The 22,585-nt window shown below is 34.0% G+C and overlaps 1 protein-coding gene across 2 annotated transcripts in view; it reads left to right on the forward strand.

Annotated features, from left to right (window-relative positions):
* The window catches only part of PRKAR1B (protein kinase cAMP-dependent type I regulatory subunit beta), a 245,234-nt gene that overhangs the window by 183,062 nt on the left and 39,587 nt on the right, over window positions 1-22,585 (forward strand). For both annotated transcript variants that reach the window (XM_052000546.1, XM_052000557.1), the window contains 2 exons: window positions 8,632-8,692; window positions 13,142-13,263. In XM_052000546.1, the coding sequence (XP_051856506.1) occupies window positions 8,632-8,692; window positions 13,142-13,263 (183 nt within the window). The remainder of the gene's footprint in view (window positions 1-8,631; window positions 8,693-13,141; window positions 13,264-22,585) is intronic.

Below are 22,585 nucleotides of genomic sequence, written 5' to 3' on the forward strand. Positions count from 1 at the left end.
AGACAAAGGGAGTTTTGTACCAAACACACTTTCCCCCCTTCTAGAAATAGCTAGTCAAACTGTGAGAGATGCAGCCTGTAGTTCCCATTCCTCAAAGTGTTCAACATGTTGCTTTCATGTGGCTAGTCTGTTCTTACAACTCAGCATGACTAGGTGGGCCTTCTTAGCCATCTTTTAAAAGGACTACTGTATAATTTCATAGGCTATTTAATAATGATGTTTAAAAAAAAAATCAAGATCATAAGATACCTAAAATGATCTACTAAGTTATCAGCCCCAACCCTGTCATGTTATAGATAAGAAAACTCATGTAACAAACAACATTAAAGTATATTTAAGCAAAACTTAAGCAAATAGGGGAGTAAACCTGTGATTTCAGTGGTATACAGAATTCCCAGATGAGGTAACTTCCTCTACCACTACAGGCTGGCACCTTTGCTGTAAGTTAGCAGCTTAGAGCTGACCAAAGGGTCAACTGACATGCTGATAGCCAATATGTATCTGAGGTCATCTTGATTTCAAAGCTCATCAAATAATAAGAAATATTTAATAAATGCCTGTGCTAGGTTGAGAGGACAGGAGATATATTTAGATAAGGTAATGTCCACAGCAAAAAACAACAACAACAAAAAAAACCCTATAAGAACATAAAGAAAAGTTAGTTATGATTATAATGTCTTATTATACTTTCTTGAAATTGACATTTATTGTTACATGTTTTGACACTTCCTTGATGTTCTGCTGGGCACATGGAAATTTTTTCTATTTTGTTTTTTTTTTTCTTATTTTGTATTTAAATTTTAAATAAACAAATTTTAATAAATAAAAGATTTTTTTTAAAGATGAGGTAATGTTTAGATTTTAGGCACAATCCCTGCCTTTATGGAGCTTAACTCTAATGCAGGGATAGACTTCAATGCATGTAGCTATCATATACAAGAATAGTAATAATTAATAAACATTTATTAAGCATTGACTCCAGATCAGGCTATTGTGCTAGCAGAAAAAGATAAAATGATTTTTCCTGTCTTGAAAATCAAGGAAAGTTTCTTGGAGAAAGTAATATTTTCATTGTATTGTAAAGGATGCAAAAGGAACATGTTCACCTAGAGGTTGAGAAACAGCAGAGGCCTGAGGATACATCCCATGGCAAGGGAACAGATAGTTGTCCAATCTAGTTGAATTATAGAGACATAGGTGGCATAGATCAAGAAATGGAAGATAAGACTGGGAAGGCATGATGGTGCTATCTTGCTAAAAGCCATGAATGTCAGGCAGAGAAGGGGCAATTTTACTTGGTAGGTAATCAGTAGCAACTGAATTTTCTTTTTATTTTATTTTCAGTTCCAAATTCTTTCCCTTCCTCCATTCTCTGCCCATTGAAAAGGCAATAATAATAATAATAATAATAATAATAATAATAATAATACCCATTATATATAAGAAGTTTGGGAAAACATCTTTCCACATGAACCATGTTGAGACCAAAAAAAGGAAGAAAAATGAAGGGGAAAATGTTTCATCAACACAAAATTTATCAGTTCTCTATCTGGAGGTAGATAGCATTTTTTATCATAAATTTTTGACATGGAATAGTTTTGAGCAGAGGAGTGTATGCACAATCAGATTTATGAATAATGTAGAATATTTTGGCAGTGATAGGAAGGTTGAGTTAGAGGTGAGGAGAGAATAGAAATGTCATATTACAGATAAGGAAACTGATGTAACAAACAACATTAAAGTATATTTAATATATTATTGTATATTATATTATTTAATATATTAAATATACAAAGAGTCTACTGTACTAGAGCTCAGATAAGTGGTAATGAGAGCTTTGCTAGGTTGGTAACAGTAAAGACAGAGGAAAGAGGAGAAATATAAGAGATGCGGCAGGAGATGGAATTGGTAACTGACTCTGTATGAGAGTTGAGAGAGAAAAATGAGTTAGAAGAACCTCAAAGTTATGAACATAGGAGCTTATGGTGATTGATGATGAGAGAAAGAAAGAAGGAAATAAAAATAGAGAAAGAAAGGGAAAGAAGAAACAAGGAAGAAAGAGGAGGGAGGACAGAAAGGAAGAAAAGAAGGAAGAAAGAAAAAGGAGAGGGAGGGAAGAAAATAAAAAGAGGAAGAAAGATAAAAAAGGAAAATAAAGGAAAATAAAGGAAAAAAAGGAAGAAAAGAGAAAGAAGGAAAAATGGAAGGAGGCAAGAAGAAAGAAAGAAGAGAAGGAGCAAAAAGGAGAAAGAAAAAAATCATTTTTAAAAGGAAAAAAAAAGGTAGATGGAATACTAGGCCCAGAGTCAGGAAAAACCTGAGTTCAAATTTGGCTTCAGCCACTTAACAACTCTGTGATCCTGGGCAAGGCACTTAACTCTGCCTCATTTCCTCATCTGTAAAAGCTAGAGAAGAAAATGGCAAACCACTCCAGCATCTTGATCAAGAAAACCCCAAATGGGATTATAAAGAGCTGGAATAATTGAACAATAACAAAGGGTTAAGAAAAGGATAAGGAGCCAGAAAATTTTAAAAAGTTTGGAATGTAGAATCTTATTCTGTGGAAGGAACTAGCTTTTATAACTTCAAGGTCTTTCAGAAAAATGTATCATAACTCATCTTGGGTGCAGTGGTTCCTATGGAAACAACAGGTTGTAAATCTAATCAATAGCTTATCTGGATAATGTGTAAATTTGTCAAAGCTTCTCTTAAAAAAAAGTCAGGGCAGAGGTGTGAGTGAGTGTGAGTGTGTGAGTGTGTGTGTGTGTGTGTGTGTGTGTGCGCGCATGCGCGCACATTTATGGAATGAAAAGGAGTCAACAATTTGAGAATTTTTTTTTCCTGATTGGAGAAAAGGTGATCAGGCAGATGCAGAGGATTATATTTCAATCAAAGAAACTGAAATATGTAACTGTATAGACTAATGAGGACTCCATGGATAGAGAACTGACTTAGAATCAGGAAGATTCATGAGTTCAAATCTGGCTTTAGACACTTACTAGCTATGTGACCTTAGGCAAATCTTTTAACTCTGTTTGCCTTAGTTTTCTCATCTATAAAATGAGCTGGTGAAGGAAATGACAAACTGCTATAGTATTTGTCCTAAGAAAGCCCTATATAGGATCATGAAAAGTTGGATGTGACTAAAATGACTCAAGAACAACAAAATAGATAAAAAAAAATACCAAAAAAAAAAAAAAAAAAGTAAAAGCAGAGCATCCCTAGGAAATAGTGAAATTATTTGTTAATTGGCAAACTAGATAAACAGAACACTAGTAGCTATAATAGAAAGAATCATAATAATATCTGATGGTAATTTAGCATTAGATTTTTTTTTCTTTTTTCTTTTTTTTCTTCTTAAAACTCTAAGGTGTTTGTTACTATTTTTGAGACAGATAATGTAGTGGATAAAAGTTAAGACTTGAAGTCATTACATGAACTGATGCTAAGTGAAATGAGCAGAACTAGGAGATCATTATATACCTCAACAATGATAGTGTATGAGGATGTATTCTGACGGAAGTATATCTCTTCGATAAAGAGATCTAATTCAGTTTTAGTTGATCAAGGATGGACAGAAGCAGCTACACCCAAAGAAAGAACACTGGGAAATGAATATAAACTGGTTGCATTTTTGTTTTTCTTCCCGGGTTATTTATACCTTCTGAATCCAATTCTCCCTGTGCAACAAGAGAACTGTTCAGTTCTGCAAACATATATTGTATCTAGGATATACTGTAACCTATTTAACATGTATAGGACTGCTTGCCTTCTGGGGGAGGGGGTGAAGGAAGGGAGGGGAAAAGTTGGAACAGAAGTGAGTGCAAGGGATAAGGTTGTAAAAAATTACCCTGCCATGGGTTCTGTCAATAAAAAGTTATTTAAAAAAAAAAGAAAGAAAGAAAATATATAAAGAAAAAACAAACAAACAAAAGACTTGAAGTCATAAAGGAGACTTCTGTTTGAATTGTTTGAATTCTGACATGTCAAAGATTTAGCTGTATAACTGAGCAAGTCATACCTTTTAGACTCAATTTCCTCTTCTATAAAGTGAGGATAATAATAATAGTACCTATCTGTCAGAGTCTTTTTTAAAAATTTTAATTAAATTTTTTAGGTTATACATGAATATTCATTTTTTGTATATTTCCATATAAATCATGTTGGGAGAAAAAAAATCAAAACCAAAGGGAAAAATGAGAAAAAAATACAAAAAGGAAAAAGGGAAAATAGTATGCTTTGATCTCTTCCTAGTTCTTTCTCTGGATGCAGATGGCATTTCCCATCCAAAGCTGATTGGAATTGTCTTGGATCACTGAATTGCTGAGAAGAGCCAAATCTATCATAGTTGATCATCACACAATCTTGCTGTTGCTATGTACAATGTTTTCCTGATTTTGCTCATGTCAATCAATATCAGTTCATGTAAATCTTTCCAGATTTTCTAAAATCAGCTTGTTCATCAATTCTTATAGAACAATAATATTCCATTGTTTTCATATACCATAACTTATTCAACCATTCCCTAATTGATGGGCATTCACTCATTTTTCAGTTCTTTGCCATCACAAGAGAGATGCTGTTGGCAGAGTCTTAATGAGGATCAAATGAGATAATGTAGATAAACTTAGCTACTTAAAGGCTAGCTACTATGATGCTTATTTTATAGAATGAGTAAACAGGTTTTTAGAGAAGTTTAGTAGATGTTTCAGGCCTGATTTTAAATTCAAGCCTTCCTGACTTGAAGTCCAGAAATCTATTCACATTTACACTCTTCCTCCCTCAGAGAACATATGACTGTCAGGGAAAGTAATACAGAGATTTTGGGGATCAAATTGGCTTGAAGTCTCAGAAGAGGTACAGAAGAAACTGTAAGGAATATTAAGGGTGAACCAGTTACATTCAAGGCTAGGAGAAATCAAGAGTCAGAATAGATAATATTTGGTAATAGTTATTAGGATTAATAAGATCGCCAAAAAATAAATAAAAATTTAAAATTCTGTAATTACTTAAAAAAAACCCTAGAATTGTTTTGTGTTGATATTTGATCTCTTTTGGGGGATACTTTCCTTAATATATTGTGTATATAATTAAAGGTAAAAAAAATTCTTAAAACATTTTGAAAGGAGTTCAAAGTTCCCCTTACCTAGAAGATTTTTTTTCTTTTTACTTATCAAAACCTATCCATCCTTCAAATCTCATCTCTTCCATGAAACCTTCTCCAATTACTCCAAAGACCTCTCCTTTCTCTAGATATCAGTGTACTAAAGGGGAAACAAGAAGCACACAGATGTTTATAATTATCCTTTCCACATTGTGAGGTAGGGGCAGTATGCCCTCACAATCTGCAAAATCCATGTAAAATTTTTTGGTCTTCTCTTCATATCAGAGAAGTTTGATTTTGTTTTTGTTTGTTTGTTTGTTTTTCTTATATGGGATGTTTACAGTACCTGATTGTAAAATTTGGGCTAAAAATTTGCTCACAGGCTATATGCAGGTCAATGTTAAGTAAAAAATACTGTATGAAAAATAAATTTAAAAATATGAAATTTTAACTTTTTATTTATTTTGATTTAAAAAAGAAATTGTGTATATTTATGATATTAAAGATATCATGATTATATGTCTATATTTTATGCATTTCTGAGTTTCTAAATTTTTTTCCGTGCTCTCTGCCTCTTCTATAAAACTCCCCAAAAATCCTCATTTAATTTCTTTTGCTGACCAGCAGTATATTGAAACCACAGTAGGGAAAGTTGAGATGTGGAAACGATAACTATACAAACAAACTAATGAGAGAAAAACCATGGAATTAAAAGGATGGAAGATGGAATTCTAGTTGGGATTCAAAGGGATCCAAGAAAATCAGTAGATGGAGAGGAGAAGGAAGAATACACTAAGCTTGGGATTCAACCAGAGAAAATTCTCAAAGTCGAGAGATAGTGTCTAGTTTGTAGAACAGCCTAGAGGTCAGTGTTACTGGATCAAAGAGAATATGGTGGGGAGTAAGGTATTTGAAAACTGGAAAGGTAGGAGACAAGATTATAAAAAGTTTTGAATGTCAAACAGGATTTTGTCTTTGATCTTGGAGGAAGTTAGGAGACACTGGAGCTTCTTGAAAAGGTATGACATAGTTGTGCCTCTGCTTTAGGAAAATCACTGGTAGCTGAATGGATGATGGATTGGAAGGAAATACTTTTTTTTTTCCTTCGTGTGTTTCTATTTTTTTATTATAATATTTTATTTTTCCAAATACATGCATAGATAGTTTTCAACATTCGCCTTTGAAAACCTTGGTTTCCAAATTTTTCTCCCTCTCTTCCCCCCTTCCCCTTCCTCAAGATAGCAAGCAATCCAATATGGATTAAACATGTGCAATTCTTCTTTTTTGTGTGTGTGCAATTCTTCTAAACATATTTATTTGTCATGCTGTGCAAGAAAAATCAGATCAAAAGGGAAAAACCTATGAGAAAGAAAAAAAATCAAGCAAACAAACAACAAAAAAGGTGAAAATATTATGGTTTCATCCATTCAATCTCCATAGTTCTCTCTCTGCATACAGATGGCACTTTCCATCACAAGTCTCCTGGAATTACCTTGAATTATCTCATTGTTGAAAAGAACTAAGTTCAGTGTACAATGTTTTCTTGGTTCTTTTCACTTCACTTAGCATTAGTTCATGTAAGCATTTCTAGGCTTTTCTGAAATCGGTCTGCTGATCATTTCTTATAATAACATTCCAATTATATTCATATATTACATATTCAATCATCATATATACATGTGTGTGTGTGTGTGTGTGTGTGTGTGTGTGTGTGTATTCTCAATTTCCAGTTCCTTGCCACAACAAAAAGGGCTGCTAAAAACATTTTTGCACAGATGGGTCCTTTTCCCTTTTTTTATGATCCTTTAGGGATACAGAGACATAGACACAGAGACATTTCTGGATCATAAGATATGCACAGTTTTATAGCCCATTGGGCATAGTTCCAAATTGCTCTCCAGAATGGTTGGATCATTTCACAACTCTATCAACAATGCATCAGTGTCCCAGTTCTCCCATTTATTCCCCAACATTTATCAATTTTTTTGGTGAGGAAAGACTTGAGGCAGGAAGATCCACTGGGAGGATATTGCTGTAATCAAGGAGTGAGATGATGCCTTTGACTGAAGAGAGAAAGGGACACATTTGAGAGATGTGCAATTGACAGGCTTTGGCAATAGGAGGTAAGAGATAGGAAGCCAGGAATTCTAGGTTGTAAGCCTGAGGGACTAGAATGATGGTACTGCCCAATGATGGAGGGAGAAAGAAAAATGAATTCTGTTTTGGACATAATAAGTTTAAAATATGGAATCCAGTTCAAGATGTCTGAAATGAAGTTGGAGGGCAGCAGGGAGACTGGGATAGGAGAGGTAGATTTGAAAATCTCTTTCCTGTATTATTGTTTATCAATAAGCATTTACTAAATGTGTGATAAGCACTGGGGATACAAAGACAGAAATGAAATAGTCCCTGCCTTCCAAGAGCTTTTATTACATTAGGGAAGACAACATGTACATAGAATCTTATACAGAATGAACACAAAATAAATGAGGTAATTTAAGGAATGGGGCACTAACAGTTAAGTGGATCAAAAAAGACTAAAGGGGCACTTTTACGTAAGAAAATAATATTTATGTAAGGCAGTTGAGTTGTTGCTAATATGGGCTGAGTTATTGCTAAAGGTCCTCAAATCCATATGTAAACTAAACATTGTCATTTTGTTATTTTGATCTTTATTTAGCGCTTACAAAATATGCAGTGTGACTCCAGATAATAAATAAGGAAACACACCTTCTGCAGACCGAACAAATAATATGTCTCACACATATATATATACATGACTAGTTTTAAAATGTATGTGGATGCTGTTATGATTAGGAAAATATAAATTCCTTTAAAAGCATTCTTGAATTCAGAGTTAGATTTGTCCTTGGATATTTTCTCAAATAATAGATACTTGTAATGAACTGCAATCATGGGAAGATTGGTGAATTTTTTTTTATTACTGTTAACAAACGAATCTTCATGTTAAAATAGTTGAGCACTACTGATATAAGGCTATGTCATATAATCAGCAATGTTTCATGACTTTGGGGAGCTAGTCCTTAGTTCTTTCTTTTGTATAGAAGGAAAAAAACTATGGTAAAGGACTGGTCCAAAATCATGTTCATTGGTAGAATGGAGCCTAGTATCCAAATTCCTGATTTGTATGTGAAAATATTTTGCCTTTCTTTTGGGAATGATGATGCTTTTAAATTTCTAACAAAACTGAATCACTTAATTCAGTAAGTGCTGGGGTTTTAAAAGCAAAAATGAAATAGTCCCTACCCTCAAAGAACTTGTGCTCTACATAGCAAATTATTCTAAACTCTGTGCATTAAAATTTGTGATACTCTTTTAAGTAGTACTTAAAATTCATTGTGAAAATTCATTGTGAATTTGATCAGGGAGAACTGAGCCTAGACTACTTTTCACTGTCTATGCAAAAAAGAGCAAAAAGTCAAAACATGTTGTTTTAATTAGTTACAAAATTTTGGATACTAAGGCCTATCTCTTTAGATCTCTGTGTTTCCTTTTCTCTTAAACAGGGCAGCACTCTAAGAAAACGGAAGATGTATGAAGAATTCCTGAGCAAAGTCTCCATCTTGGGTCAGTTGCCTTTTTTATTCCAATCTCTGTCATGCATAGTCACTTGAGCTGAGATGAAGCTGAGTTTCATATTTAGATGACTAAATCATTCCTTGTATCTTCATCTGACTGCCATTTTTGTTCACTTGACTGTTCAAAAAGAAGTTTCAAAGGATTCTTTGATTATGAGTCTAGGTATCATAATTTGAAAGTAATTTACTTTTTGGCTTGCAAATGGGAGAGGATTCTTCCTCCTCCAAATGGTTTCTGATTTTCTCTGATGATAGTTTTTCAATTCTTTTCATTTTTCTCTATTTGTACTCTCATATCTATCATTTTTCCTTCCCTTAATGTGGTGTAGTGAAAAATGACTGGATGGAGAGTCAGAGAATGTAGGTTCAGATCTTATTTCTGTCACTTATTTTTACCTATGTGACCTTGAAAAGTCACATGTTCTCCAGACCTCAGTTTCCTTAATTATAAAACTAGATAACTTCTCAGACTCCTAACATCTGTGATCCTTTTCATATAGTGTGATGTAGTAATTACATTGTTAGCAAAGTACACTTCAGTATGTTAGCTTTAACGATCTAATATAGTTGATACTTTCCTATGTATCTGTCTCTGTGTATTGACTCCAGGGGTGTCAAAAATTTTTGAAAGTGAGAGTTTGGGGGAGAGAATTAATCCAGACTCTAAATGAGAGTAGATTGTTGCTATTTAAACCAGAAATATCAAACTCACAAGAGACCAGATAAACCTGAAACCAGATTAAAATGGAAGTAGGAAATATTTAAATAAATAAATAAAAATATATAACATAGATAATGTTAATTTGTGGTTTTGAAATTAATATTCAGTGTCCTTTCTATTTAAATCTGACCCCATTGATCTAGATCTGCAAAGAGGCTTCCAATTTAAAAATTCTAAGTAAAATTTCATGCAAAGTGGAAACTCAGCCTACCACATTGACCCTACATTTCTGCAATAAACAGATGTTTTACACAACCAATCCATTTCCTCATTATTCTAATGTTCCATCTGCTTTTGAGATGGTTGCTTAGACCAAACGAGAGCTTTTCTTTTAACTAAAAAATTTTCCACCTTCATTAACTGAGCCTTTGTCACAGCAAATTGCTTTGCAATAAAAGGCTTTTAGAAAGATGGCTAAATGTAGCAATTACAGAGTATTGTTTTCAGCTTCCTAGGTTCTTACAAGTGAAAAGGGAGAACCTTTTTCAATGAGGGTCAGATCTAGAAGTAGAAAGAATCTCATCTACTCCAACCCCTTCATTTTACAAATGAGGAAACTGAGGCTCCAATTGGTGAAATGACTTAAGGTCACAGCACATAAATAGAAGAGTTGGGATTTGTTTTATTTATGTGAGGCAATTGGGATTAATTTACCCAGGGTCATAACAGCTAGTAAGTATTAAGCGTCTGAAATCTCATTTGAATTCAGGTACTCCTGACTTCAATGTCAGTTCTCTATCCACTGTACCATCTTGCTGCCCTAAAGAGGTAGGATTTGAACCGAGCCACTCTTGACTCCAGGACATGTAACCCTTTCCACTGTACCAACTGTGTCCTCTCTGAATACATTGGCACAATAAACTAGTGAACACTCAAGTCCCAAATGGGCAGAAGCCCCACCTTTTTATTTCTTTTTAAAATCTTTTAGCTTTTATACTCCTGTCACCCATTCTTAAAACATCTGTTCAACTTCACATCTTGGGATTTTGTTTTTTCTCTGATTAATGTGATAGTCACAAAATATGAATGTGTCCCTGATGACCTTTTGTAGGAAAAACAACAAACGCCTAATCCTTCCCTGATCAATCACCTTTGAGAGAACAAAAGCCCGACCATTAAGTGGACAGTGTTGAACAATAGAAGGAAATAGAAAGCCTCTTCTGTGTGAGGGGCATTCTGATCATATTTCAGATCATATACACTCAAGATTTACTCTAAAATGCTTAATTTTATACATTTTGCTTCTAAAGTTTTGATTGAATAGTCACAAAAAGAAAATTGGCTTTTTCGTTGTTGTTACAAAGATTAATAATCCCTCTCCCTGAGAAGAGAAGGAACTTGCAAGTATAATTGAACTTCTGGCTATCCCTCTTTGGGAAATCAGCAATTATGTGACTTGTGAATGTGCTGAATTTCATATTAAATTAATAATTTACTAATGCATCATTTCAAGCCAAATATAAGTGCTTTTTCCCCTCTCTCCCCACCTCTATCCTTGGCTTCCTTCAGACTTGAGCACAATTTGCCTTCCAAAACACAGAGTGCCAATTAGGTTAAATTATGCCAAGGAATTTTCCTTAACTAAGCTATACCTATCTTTATTATGTATCACCTCATTGCTGAAATGTTGAAAATGTATTTTTAAAAAATGTTCATTAAAAATTTAATTTTCTTTAGCCTCAGATTCTTGGCTATGATCTAGTCCCAAGATTCCTAAATATAGCAGATTGTTGATCTTTACAACACTGGTTATTTGGAAGTGTCTTTCTGACTTTTGTTGAAAATGGCAAAAAAACAAAAATAAAAAGACCCCACCTGACAGCTCTATGTTTAAAGAAAAACCTCAGATTAATTTGAAATTTCAGAAATTCAACTAAATAAATTTGATGAGACCTTCTCCTTTTTCTGTAATTTCATCACACCATCTCTGATACTAAGATTTATTTGGGAAGTGATAAAGTTCTCTAGTTCCACATTTGTTTTCTATCTGACTTTTCTATGCAATTGAGACCTGTTAATTCTGACACTGAAAAATAAACATTACAACTGTGTAGCTACTTGGGTCTTTACAAACATAGAAATGGCTATTTAATTTTAAGGGTAAATAAGACAGTTTTGCACTAAAATAGCAGATTTGTTAATTTTCTTTTAAGTCCTTTCCCTAAAAACACAGACGCTAGTTTGCAATTAAATAATTCAAATGTCTTTTGAATGAACATCTTTCTCAAGGTGTTCTTGCATAATTTGGGAATGATTGGGTACTTCAGCATTCAGAATTACTGATACTGTTTGTACACAACAGAAGCAAATTGGTAAGTAGCTACCCCCTCCCCCATTAAAAAAAAAATCCTGATTGAAATGACATTGCTCATTTGCACAACAACTACAAAATTGTTTAGATTCTTGAATAGAAACCAGCTGTTCATTTTTTCCTTGTATGTACCATGGTATGGTTTTTGAAAGCTCTTTACCAGCTCTCAATAGTGCAAGAAGAGATTCCCCCATTAACCCAATTCTAAATACATTGCTTTACCTTTTATTTTTAGCAGCTGCTCTAAATAAGTGACATCAGATAAGTACAGGCCAGAGTTGAATAAAAATTTCTTTGCCCTCAAAGGGAAACTGGATAATTAATCAAGCATTTATTCTTTTCTTATAAAACAGTAGATTGTATTCATTCCATAGAGTTGTGGGGATGTAGGTTTAATGATGGAGGAAAAGGGAATGTATAAAGTGTAAGGAGAGGTAGTTTGTTGAGAAGGGGTGGGAAGTGGGGAAACAATCCTGAATTTTTAAAAGCTTTGCCAGAAGATTAAAATTAGTACAATAATTGTTTTGACTTTATTAAAAATACAGCTACTATTTGGAAAGACAGCCTGGGCAGCAGTGGATAGAGATCCAGTCTTGAATTCAGGAAGATCTGGGTTCAAAATCTGTCTTTAGCATATATTAGTTGCATAACTGTGGATCACTTAAACCTAACTCTAATAAGAATATAAATTATAGATGAGTTGTCCGTCTCAATTGGTGGAAGAAATTTCTACACTGAGAAGGATTACTCCAACACTGATGAAATCACAAATCTGGATTTAAAAAAATGTATATGATACTACTACAGAAATTAAATTAATTATAAAATTAATGGAATTAAGAAATTTATTTCAATAATGGAATCAAATAAATTCAGCAGCTACAGTAATTGGATGTAATTTCATTGCATGTAAATGTTTATGCTGCCCTTTTGAAGATAAGAAAAGTAGCATTTTTTTTCTGAACTGACTTAATGTTGCATAGATGTCATCTTCATTTTTAATATCTGAGTAAAATTAATTTCATTCTTGAGAATAGTTACCTGCTTTTAGACCATATCTACCTATTAAATACTAAGTTCCAACCCTTTGCTTCAAGTAACCAAGTTAATTAAAATGTCTAGGCCTTAAGAGTACAAAAGAATTGGAAAATTCACTTTTTTCAACTTTTGTGTCCTTGAGCTTTATTCACTTTTTCCTCCCTGTAAAGATTAATCATTGCAGAGCTAATGTTCTTCATGTTTTCCGAGAATGTTCTGAGAAAAAAGGCGGAAAAAAAAAAAGCCTGCCTTTGAGTTTTGCAACTGCTGAAAGTTATAAAAGCATTTTGCCATTATCCCTAGTGACTGAATTCCATAGCAAATCAGATATTTCCATCATGAAAGTTTTATTGTCTCTAAATCTTCAGAATCACTGGATAAGTGGGAACGACTGACAGTGGCTGATGCATTGGAGCCTGTCCAGTTTGAAGATGGAGAAAAAATTGTGGTTCAGGGACAACCAGGGGATGACTTTTTCATCATTACTGAGGTGAGTCCTTTGCTTGATGGTTTCATTTAGGAGGTGTTCTTATAAGCAATAGAAACAAATCTTTCTCCCATAAACATAGTATAGAAAGAAGAATGGACAATTGTGGACACAACTAGTAGACTCAATTACAAATAAAGGGGCATCTAGATAATGCAGTAGATAGAAGCACTAGCCCTAGAGTCAGGAGAATCTTAGTTAAAATCCAGTCCCCAGAGGCTTACTTGTTATATAAAGAGAGAGAATTTTTTAATTCTTGGACAAACTTAAGTATCTTAGGTGAAAATATAAAACATGGGAAGGAAATGTGGTATAGAAGAAGATAAAGAATAGAGAGAGAATGTGATAAGAGATGCCAGTCTCAAGTCAAAAACACCTGAATTCAAATCCTATCTTTGATTGTATGGTCTTGAGCAAGTCATCTAAGTTCTTTTTATTCCAAGGTATTCCTCTAATCCTGTAAGATACACAGCAGTGATGATTTGTGCTGATGAAGTGTTTCCTCCCTGGGAGTTTTCTATACTAGTGAAATTACTAGTATAGAGGCTCTGAACCTCTATTCTCCCTCTCTGCAAAACTTTGCAACTTATAGGATCTAGAAGTGCAAGGGATGTTAGTAATCATCTAATCAAACACCATTTCCTAGCTCATTTTACAGTTAAAGAAACTGAGGCAAAAAGGGTTAATCCTTTTACTTGCACACAGTCACAGAGCTATTAAGTGTCTGAGGACATACTTGAACTCAGGAAGAGAGATTTCCTGACTCCAGGTCTGGCGCTCTACCCAGTATAGTGCCATCTAACTGCCCCATTACAGATGAAGAAACTGGCATCCAAAGTGGAAAAAAGATTTGCCTATGGTCAGATAGTTAGTAAATAGAAGAACTGAACTTTGAACCCAGGTTTTTCTCTAATCCAATATTTGTCCCCTATACCACACACTCATACTTGTCAAAGATATAGGAACAGGTTGTTGTTGTTGTGATTAAAGCAAAGTACAGGACTTCTTAAAAGAATAATGTATCATATCCATATCATATCCATATCTTGCCATCAGTCCAAGCCTCAGCAGCTGTCCTGAGAAGGGGGCAGGAGAAGGGAAAGAAATCTTTGGTAACTGTTTGTATGTCTTGCCAATTTTCCATACTGGATTTGATGGATATGAAAATCCCATTTTTCTCTTTAAGAGGTGCCTGAGACTTTCTGTAGGAAAAAATGAAAACCATTTAGTAACTAGTTATTTTGTATCTAATAGATGAAGGAGTAAGTAAAGGCATTTGGAACAAACTCTTATTCTTCCAAAGTGTTATGCTTCAGGTTTATATGTATTCTTTGAGAGTGGGAAAGGGAGAGGGATGGAGGGAGAGACAGACACAGAGACAGAAAGAGACAGGGATGGAGAGAAGGAAACAGAAAGGAAAGAGATAGGGACAGAGAGAATAGAGAGAGGAGTGAGATAGAGGCAGAGAGTGACAAAAAGAGAGAAAGGGAAACGAGAAAGAGAGAAACAAAGAGAGAAAAAGAGAGAAGAGAGACAAAGACAGAGATGGGAAGAGGGAGAGGAGAAACAGAGAAGGAGAAGAAGAAGAGGAATAAAGAAAAGAGAGAGTTAAAGAGAGAGGAGAGGAGAATGGGGAGAGGAGAGACACAAAGAGAGAGAGTAAAGAGAAAAAGAGAGTGTGTGTGTGTGTACAAAGAGGAGAGAAGACTGTGGGAGGGAAGGTGGTTTTGAGGAAGTAAAGTCATCTCAAGAGTCAAATCATGAGGGAAGCAAAATATGGCTAGGGCACTTCTTAAAGTAGTAGTCTTATATTCAGGCAGAGAGTGGGACTGATGAGCAGAAGTTTCTTTGAGGTGGGAAAGTGATTACTGAGGAGAAAAGGAAGAGAAACAAGCTATCTTAAACTTTGAATATTTGGCCAATTTTCATAATCATATAGTTTCTAAAATATGTTAATATCCCTATAGTTCTTAATTCTATGTTTTTTAAAGAGTAAAAACAATCTTATGTTCATTTACATTGTACCTTTGACCTTAAGCAGTCCTAAATTTTTTTTCTTCTTCAGATGAAAGGAAGTGTAAGTATGAAGCTTTTTCAATTCCTGCAATTAAAATTCTTTTATTTCCTATTGAAATATGCTTGTGTACAGATTTAATAATGGAAAATAAAATCATATTATATAAAGTTATCAATATTTAATTAATTTAGAAGCATTTTTCTTGTGCATAGATATGGTCATGTCACTTTTTCCTTCAAAAATCTTCTAGGGTTTCATACTGCCTACAGAGTCAAAATCAGATGCCTTAGTCTGACATTCAAAGGTCTTCTACATCTGGTATATCTCTAGCTTTCCTACTCTATTGTGCTATGCTTTAGTCAAACTGAACTATTTTTTAATCCCCAATAATGCTCTTGTATTTTTTCATCTTCTTGCTTTTGCTGCTAATGACATCTTCTTCATCTGACGAATACCTAGTCATCCTTTAAAGACCAATTTAAATGTCCCTCTCATATGAAGTCGTCTTCTTATAACATTTTAATTCAAAGATTTTTTCTAATCAACAGCTCCCCTTCTTATTTATCTTCGTCATATTGATTTTGTTCCTGTAAAAACTTTATAATTTCATGGATTTATTTATTTATTTTGGGGGGAGTACCTTTAATTTTTTGATTAAAAATTCTCCCTTTAAGACACAGCTATGAAAGGTACCTGAGCTGTATATCAATCAATCTAGTACATTGCACAAAATCTGTGATTTTCATATGAATAAGAACTATCTTATCTGGACGTGGCCCTTTTTAACAATGAGATGAACCAAATCAGTTCCAATAGAGCAGTAATGCATTGAACCAACTATACCCAGTGAAAGAACTCTGGGAGATGACTATGAACCACTACATAGAATTCCCAATCCTTCTATTTTTATCCACCTGCATTTTTGATTTCCTTCATAGATTAAGTATACACTATTTCAAAGTCCTATTCTTTTTGTACAATAAAATAACTGTATGGACATATATACATATATTGTATTTAACTTATACTTTAACATATTTTACATGTATTGGTCAACCTGCCATCTGGGGGAGGGGGTGGAGGGAAGGAGGGAAAAAGTTGGAACAAAAGGTTTTGCAATTATCAATGCTGAAAAATTACCCATGCATATATCTTGTAAATAAAAAGCTATTAAAAAATTTATCTAGATTTTATAGCTTCCTCAGCCTAGCATAGTACTTTGTCACAGTAAGCACTTTGAAAATGGTGGTTCAATATGGATGTAAACAAATGGATGAAAACCAAAAAAATCAGTAACCCTAATGTGAGATTTGGCTAATAAAACCAAATTCAGCACCAGTGTTCTTGGAGAAGAAAGAAAAATGACAGATATTTGAAGAATCCAGCATACCTAACCTTTTGAGTTTCATTTGAAAACATTGGCTAGAAAACATTATTACATGTGTCTATGTATGTATGCATACATACATGCATTCATGTATGTATGCATATCCAAAAAAAATTGCTTTTGTTTTACCTTTCCTCCTGAATGCTAAAGCGTGCTACCATGAGGAGATTGGAATTTTCTCTTCTTTTTTCTTCCATTACTTCCCCTCTAATTGGTGGTGTTAATGAGGGGTGAAATACCTAAAAGGATGAAATAAGAAAAGAAAAAGGGGGCAATGGCTTGTATAATCCCCATATTAGATCATTAACTCCTGAATGATCTAGGGCCAACTGGAAATGATTATACTTCCTGACTAGATATATGCAGACATTTTGAAATGGCCATTATATGGAATAGAATGATCTGGAAGTGAGAGGGAGGTGAGGATGCATGGAGAGTACATTAATTTAAACTTAATAGAATTGTCTATAAATAGCTGCTTAAAAAATAAAAGATTAAATGAATTCTGGGAGGAGGAAAGCAAAGGAAAGAAGGAAAAGAGAGATTCCACATATATTGCACAAATGTTCATTAAGAACCTATATGGTGCTAGGTAATAGAGCTACAAGGATTTTAAAAATTGTGTATTCCTGCCCACTGGAAACTTAAATTTTATTGAGTGGGTGGGTGGAGGGCAAATGTAGCATGAAAAATCTTGAGAAATATTATATATGTCCTTATGTTTGGATATTCATTTAGCAAAAATAAGTTTAATTATTATTATAATTATTTTTGATGGGTAATGTGTCCTGTGAGAGGGAGAAGAAAGAAAAAAAATCAGTTTAGGAATATTACAGTTCTCATTAGAATTATGTATGTTCAAATTGAAAAACTTGTTCCTCTCTTCTAGGTGAAATAAGAATTAGAGAAGAAAAAAAAAGTGCTTTGTTTTTTCTCACCTTTCGGCAAGGATATGAAATGAGTTAACTCAAAAAGCTGATGCCTTGAATTTCTTCCAAAAATACAATAATCTTGTGGAGAGACTATGGGAAAGGCAGGGTTTTTGTAATTGCTACTTAGGGAGAAAGCCATGATTTAACTTTGAATATTTCTGAAGTTTTTATTCTAGATTTTTAAGGGACTTGTATTTTTATCTCACAAAATATTTTTATAAAGCTAGGAAATAGTCTCTTGAAGGGTGTGTCTACATAGCCATTTGAAGACATTTCCCAAGGAAACCATTTTCTTTGCCCTTTACAGACTGCATAGCATTGATTCCTTTCTTCAAATGGTACATGTAGCCAAATCATGAACCCTGGCTGTTTGTAGACACTACCACAATATTTGACAATAATTAATGTCAGAACACATGTTTCATATTTCTTTTTAATGTTCTCATTCTGTCTTTTTCTGTAATTAATTTTGTGTGTATATTATCCCCCTTCGCCCTTCTCTCTTTCTTCCCCCCCCTCTTTCCCCCCTGCCATCAGACTATAAGTTCTGTGAGGGTAAGGTCTTTGTCACATTATTCTTTATGTCCTCTATGGCTCCCAGTATTGTTTCTTATATATAGTAGGTATTTAGTATCAAAAATTTGGGGAATACAGCTAAAATAATTCTTTGGGGGATATTTCTATCACCAAACACTTTCATCAACAAAAGAGAAAGAGTAGGTTGATGAATTGTGCATACAACTTAATTAAAAACCAGAAAAACCAACAGATTTTTAGGTATTAGATAAATTCCATTCAATTCAATGAGCATTTATTAAACATCTACTGCACACAAGGTACTAAATGTAAGATGGCATAGTGGATAGATTGCCAGATTTGGAATCAGAAAGACCTGGATTCAGGCTCACCTCTGATAGATTTATACTGGGTAACCCTTCACAAATCACAATTTCTCAAGTGTGTGAGTGCCCTCAGCAACTTTCTAACTATATAAATTGCAGAATAAATGACAACCTGCATTGGCAGAAAGATTTCTAACTGGGAGCTTCAGATAGATAGACAGGTAGTAGGCAAGCCACTATATCAGGAATGAATTTATTGAATAAATTTGTGAATTAAGTAACTCTAGGCACTCAGAAATCATCGTTCATTAATTTATCATTGTCATCTAATCATTGTCTACACTCTTTTATGTATTTTGATAATGATTCTGGAGAAGAAAGTGAGGCAGGTGATTTTTGCACAGTCCTCCCTCATTTCAGTGCAATTTACTTGCACATCATGGCATCACTTCCTTGTCATAGTCCTTTTAGAGAATGAAGGACAAAATAATAACAATAATGTGTTAGAATAGAAAGGATAAGACAATGCTGATTATTGTGCAGACTTTGCCATCTATTTCTTTGTAACTTTGGACAAGTAACATAGTCTTCCTGAGCCCTATCTCTTTCACTTGTCAAATAAGGTTAATAATATTTGCTTTTCTAATATCAATCAGGAATTAGTAATGATTTAGACTGATCAAGCCTGAATGGGGAAGGCCAATTTGAAAAACACACAGGTCCTAGCCATCTTTAGGCAATCACTTTTAAAAATTTCTGCTACTCCACAAATTTCTTCCAATTATGTTATATTTTCTTTGGCTCTTTGACTATAGCCTTGTAAATTGATAAATGATTGTAGAGTATTTCTCCCTCCACCTACAAATTAAATCCCAGAGTACCATTCCCATTTGACTCATCTTCCTCATCTTCCCTCCTCCTCATCTTTGCTGGAAGTAACTTCCTGGCTGAACTATGACTCAGAGTCAAAATTCTTTCCCCCAGCCCCTCACTGACAGCAGTGAAAAAGAGCTATGACTTAGAGTGGTTATGAAGATCACATGAAATAATGTATACAAAATGCTTTGTAAGACATTCAAATGGCAAATAAATGATGTTATTAATTCATCAGTTAACAAGCAGTAATTAAACACCTACTATGTGTCGGACATTATATTGGAAGGCTCAGAATACAATTACATAGAATGAAACCATCATTTTTCTCATGAAATAATACTCAGAGAACAGAAAATTACAATGAAAGGCATAGGCTTCTTTAAGTGAATCTTAAAATTAAATGACATAAAACCACTCAGAGATTCTATATTTTCAATAAAAGAATATAAATAACTCTCTCAGCTAGGCCAATGGTCTACTATGCTAAAAGTAATTTAAAAAAAAATCCATAATTTCATTGGTCTAATATATGCAGGACTTCAGTGTATTTCATGTAACATTTTCTAGTTTTCTTTTTTTAAATTTTTTTTTAATTTGAGAATATATCTTGTCTTCTCTCTCTCTTTTTTTTTTTTAATTTTATTTTATTTAATAATAACTTTGTATTGACAGAATCCATGCCAGGGTAATTTTTTACAACATTATCCCTTGCACTCGCTTATGTTTCGCTTTTTCCCCTCCCTCCCTCCACCCCCCCCCCAAGATGGCAAGCAGTCCTATATATGTTAAATATGTTGCAGTATATCCTAGATATAATACATATTTGCAGAACCAAACAGTTCTCCTGTTGCACAGGGAGAATTGGATTCAGAAGGTAAAAATAACTCGGGAAGAAAATCAAAAATGCAAATAGTTCACATTCGTTTCCCAGTGTTCCTTCTTTGGGTGTAGCTGTTTCTGTCCAACATTTATCCATTGGAACTCAGTTAGGTCTCTTTGTCATAGAAATCCACTTCCATCAGAATACATCCTCATACAATATCGTTGTCGAAGTGTATAATGATCTCCTGGTTCTGCTCATCTCACTTAGCATCAGTCCATGTAGGTCTCTCCAAGCCTCTCTGTATTCATCCTGTTGGTCATTTCTTACAGAACAATAATATTCCATAACATTCATATAGATTTTCTAGTTTTCAAAGCACAATTCACAAACATCTGTTACCTGCTCCTCCCAACAATCCCAGAGGATAGACTTGGTGGTAGTATCATTGCTATTTGACAGATAAAGAAACTGTGGCTTAGAGAGGTTAAAACTAGTTGCCTAAGGCGTTTAGTAAATGGTAGAGTCAGAAAATCCAGACTGGAAAGAGTATCACTCCCAAATTGGGAAGGCAGCAGAGGAGATTGTCCTGAAATTAGTAGTAAGACCAGATAAGGCATTGAAGTGGTAATAAAAAGTTATCATTATTATAAAAGACCTCTAAGCAAAAATAGTTCAATTGCCTTATTTTTCTAAAATCTTTTGAATTTTTGGCTTAAATGTCTACTCACCACTGGTATGTATGCAAACAGACATGGTAACCCCTGAAAAAGCAAATAGTTCACACTCGTTATTTCTACAGTTGGAATGTAACCTAATATATTTTATGGCACAACTAAAAGCTATACCTTTACTTCAAATACAGTTTAATCCCCTTGAAAATGTATATTTCCCCTCTTTATTCTATGATCAACCAAATTTAGAAAGTCACGGTCACACTACTGTAGTTCACAGAAATTAGTTTCCTTGAAAACTGTTTTATTAGTGGCTACTAAAAATGTCATTGACTCTGTGAAAGCAAATATAGCTCTAAACTCCTCATTCCTGGGTTTCAAACAGGTGCTTTGAACTGTGATATTTCTATGACTTTATAGGTTTTATATATGAGACAGTTCTCATTTATCAGATACTATTCCTGCAATTCAGGTGATTGCCACGAGGTGGCTGCTTCTATTGTGGTCTTCAGTTTAGCAGATTTGTTTCCTATGGGTAAGTGTTCTTACAATGTTTTCAGGGTTAAGGGAAGCCTGTGTATACTAAAAAATAGAACTGAATAAAGGTGAGAAGTTTGACTCATGAATTATTCTTTTTAGGGATTTTATTCACTCATTCATTAACAACCATTATTGGGCTCTTTTGGCCCTGGGAATACAAAGATAAAAATGAAACAATCTCTGCCTTTGAGAGCCTTTCAGTCTAAGGCAGGAGACATACATACATACATACATACATATATACATACATACATATGTAAACTATATTCAAATGAGAAAAAGAGTATGGATAGTGAGGGACTAGAAAGTAGGAAAAATGAGGAAAGGCCTCACATAGAAGGGGGATTTTGAACTAAGTTTTAAGTTTTAAAGGAAGCCAGGGATTTTGAGAGGTGCTATCATGAGGAGCAAGATTATTCTAGGGCTGAGGGATCATCAGTGCAAAAATACACAGTTATGTCATTTATTGGACATTGGTAAAGTTAGAGACAATTTTTTGTGAATCTGTAGTTTAATAAAAGATGGTATTTTTGTCTTCATGTTATTTATGCCTTTCCTTTAATAAGGAAAGAGGGAAAAATAAAACCCTTCAAAAACAAACATTGTATTAAGCCTGGACTGTTAGTTTTTATACTTTCTGCATTTGAATTTTTTTAAGTTGTCATTTATAAAAAATATTTTGCTTCCAAAATAGATTTTACTAATCCATATAGATTATGCTAAGATAGAAAATGACTCCACTTCAGTTAGTCAAATATTTTCTGATTATGCAGGCTTATCCTGCTGTTGGGATAACTGTTGATGATTGGAACTGATACCCATTGGAATGCAGGCCATTGAAATTCCAATGCATCTTCCTTTTCCATTTCCTTGGGGGAAAGTGTATATATGGAGCTGAATTCTTTATAGCTCTAGTAGCAGTTATAAGAGGTGGCTTAGTGGCTAGAATGCTGAACTTCAGGTCTGAAGGCCCTGAGTTATACTCTTGCTTTGGACCCTTAATAGCTGTGTGACTTAGTCCTTTACTTATCCCAATTTCGGTTTTCTCATCTGTAAAATAAAAGTATTGGACTTGATATCTTTTCCAAGATCCTTTTGCAGCTCTAAATCTATGATACTATCATTCTATGATTTTTGTAGTATCTATGGCCAAAGATTCTGGAGAAATGGTATGTACAATATTGTCCCTGTAATAGCAAGTTTAATGCAAATTATCTTATTGCAATCATTGCATTTG

Source organism: Antechinus flavipes, chromosome 1 (assembly GCF_016432865.1).
Source record: "Antechinus flavipes isolate AdamAnt ecotype Samford, QLD, Australia chromosome 1, AdamAnt_v2, whole genome shotgun sequence".
Classification (NCBI taxonomy): Eukaryota; Metazoa; Chordata; class Mammalia; order Dasyuromorphia; family Dasyuridae; genus Antechinus; species Antechinus flavipes.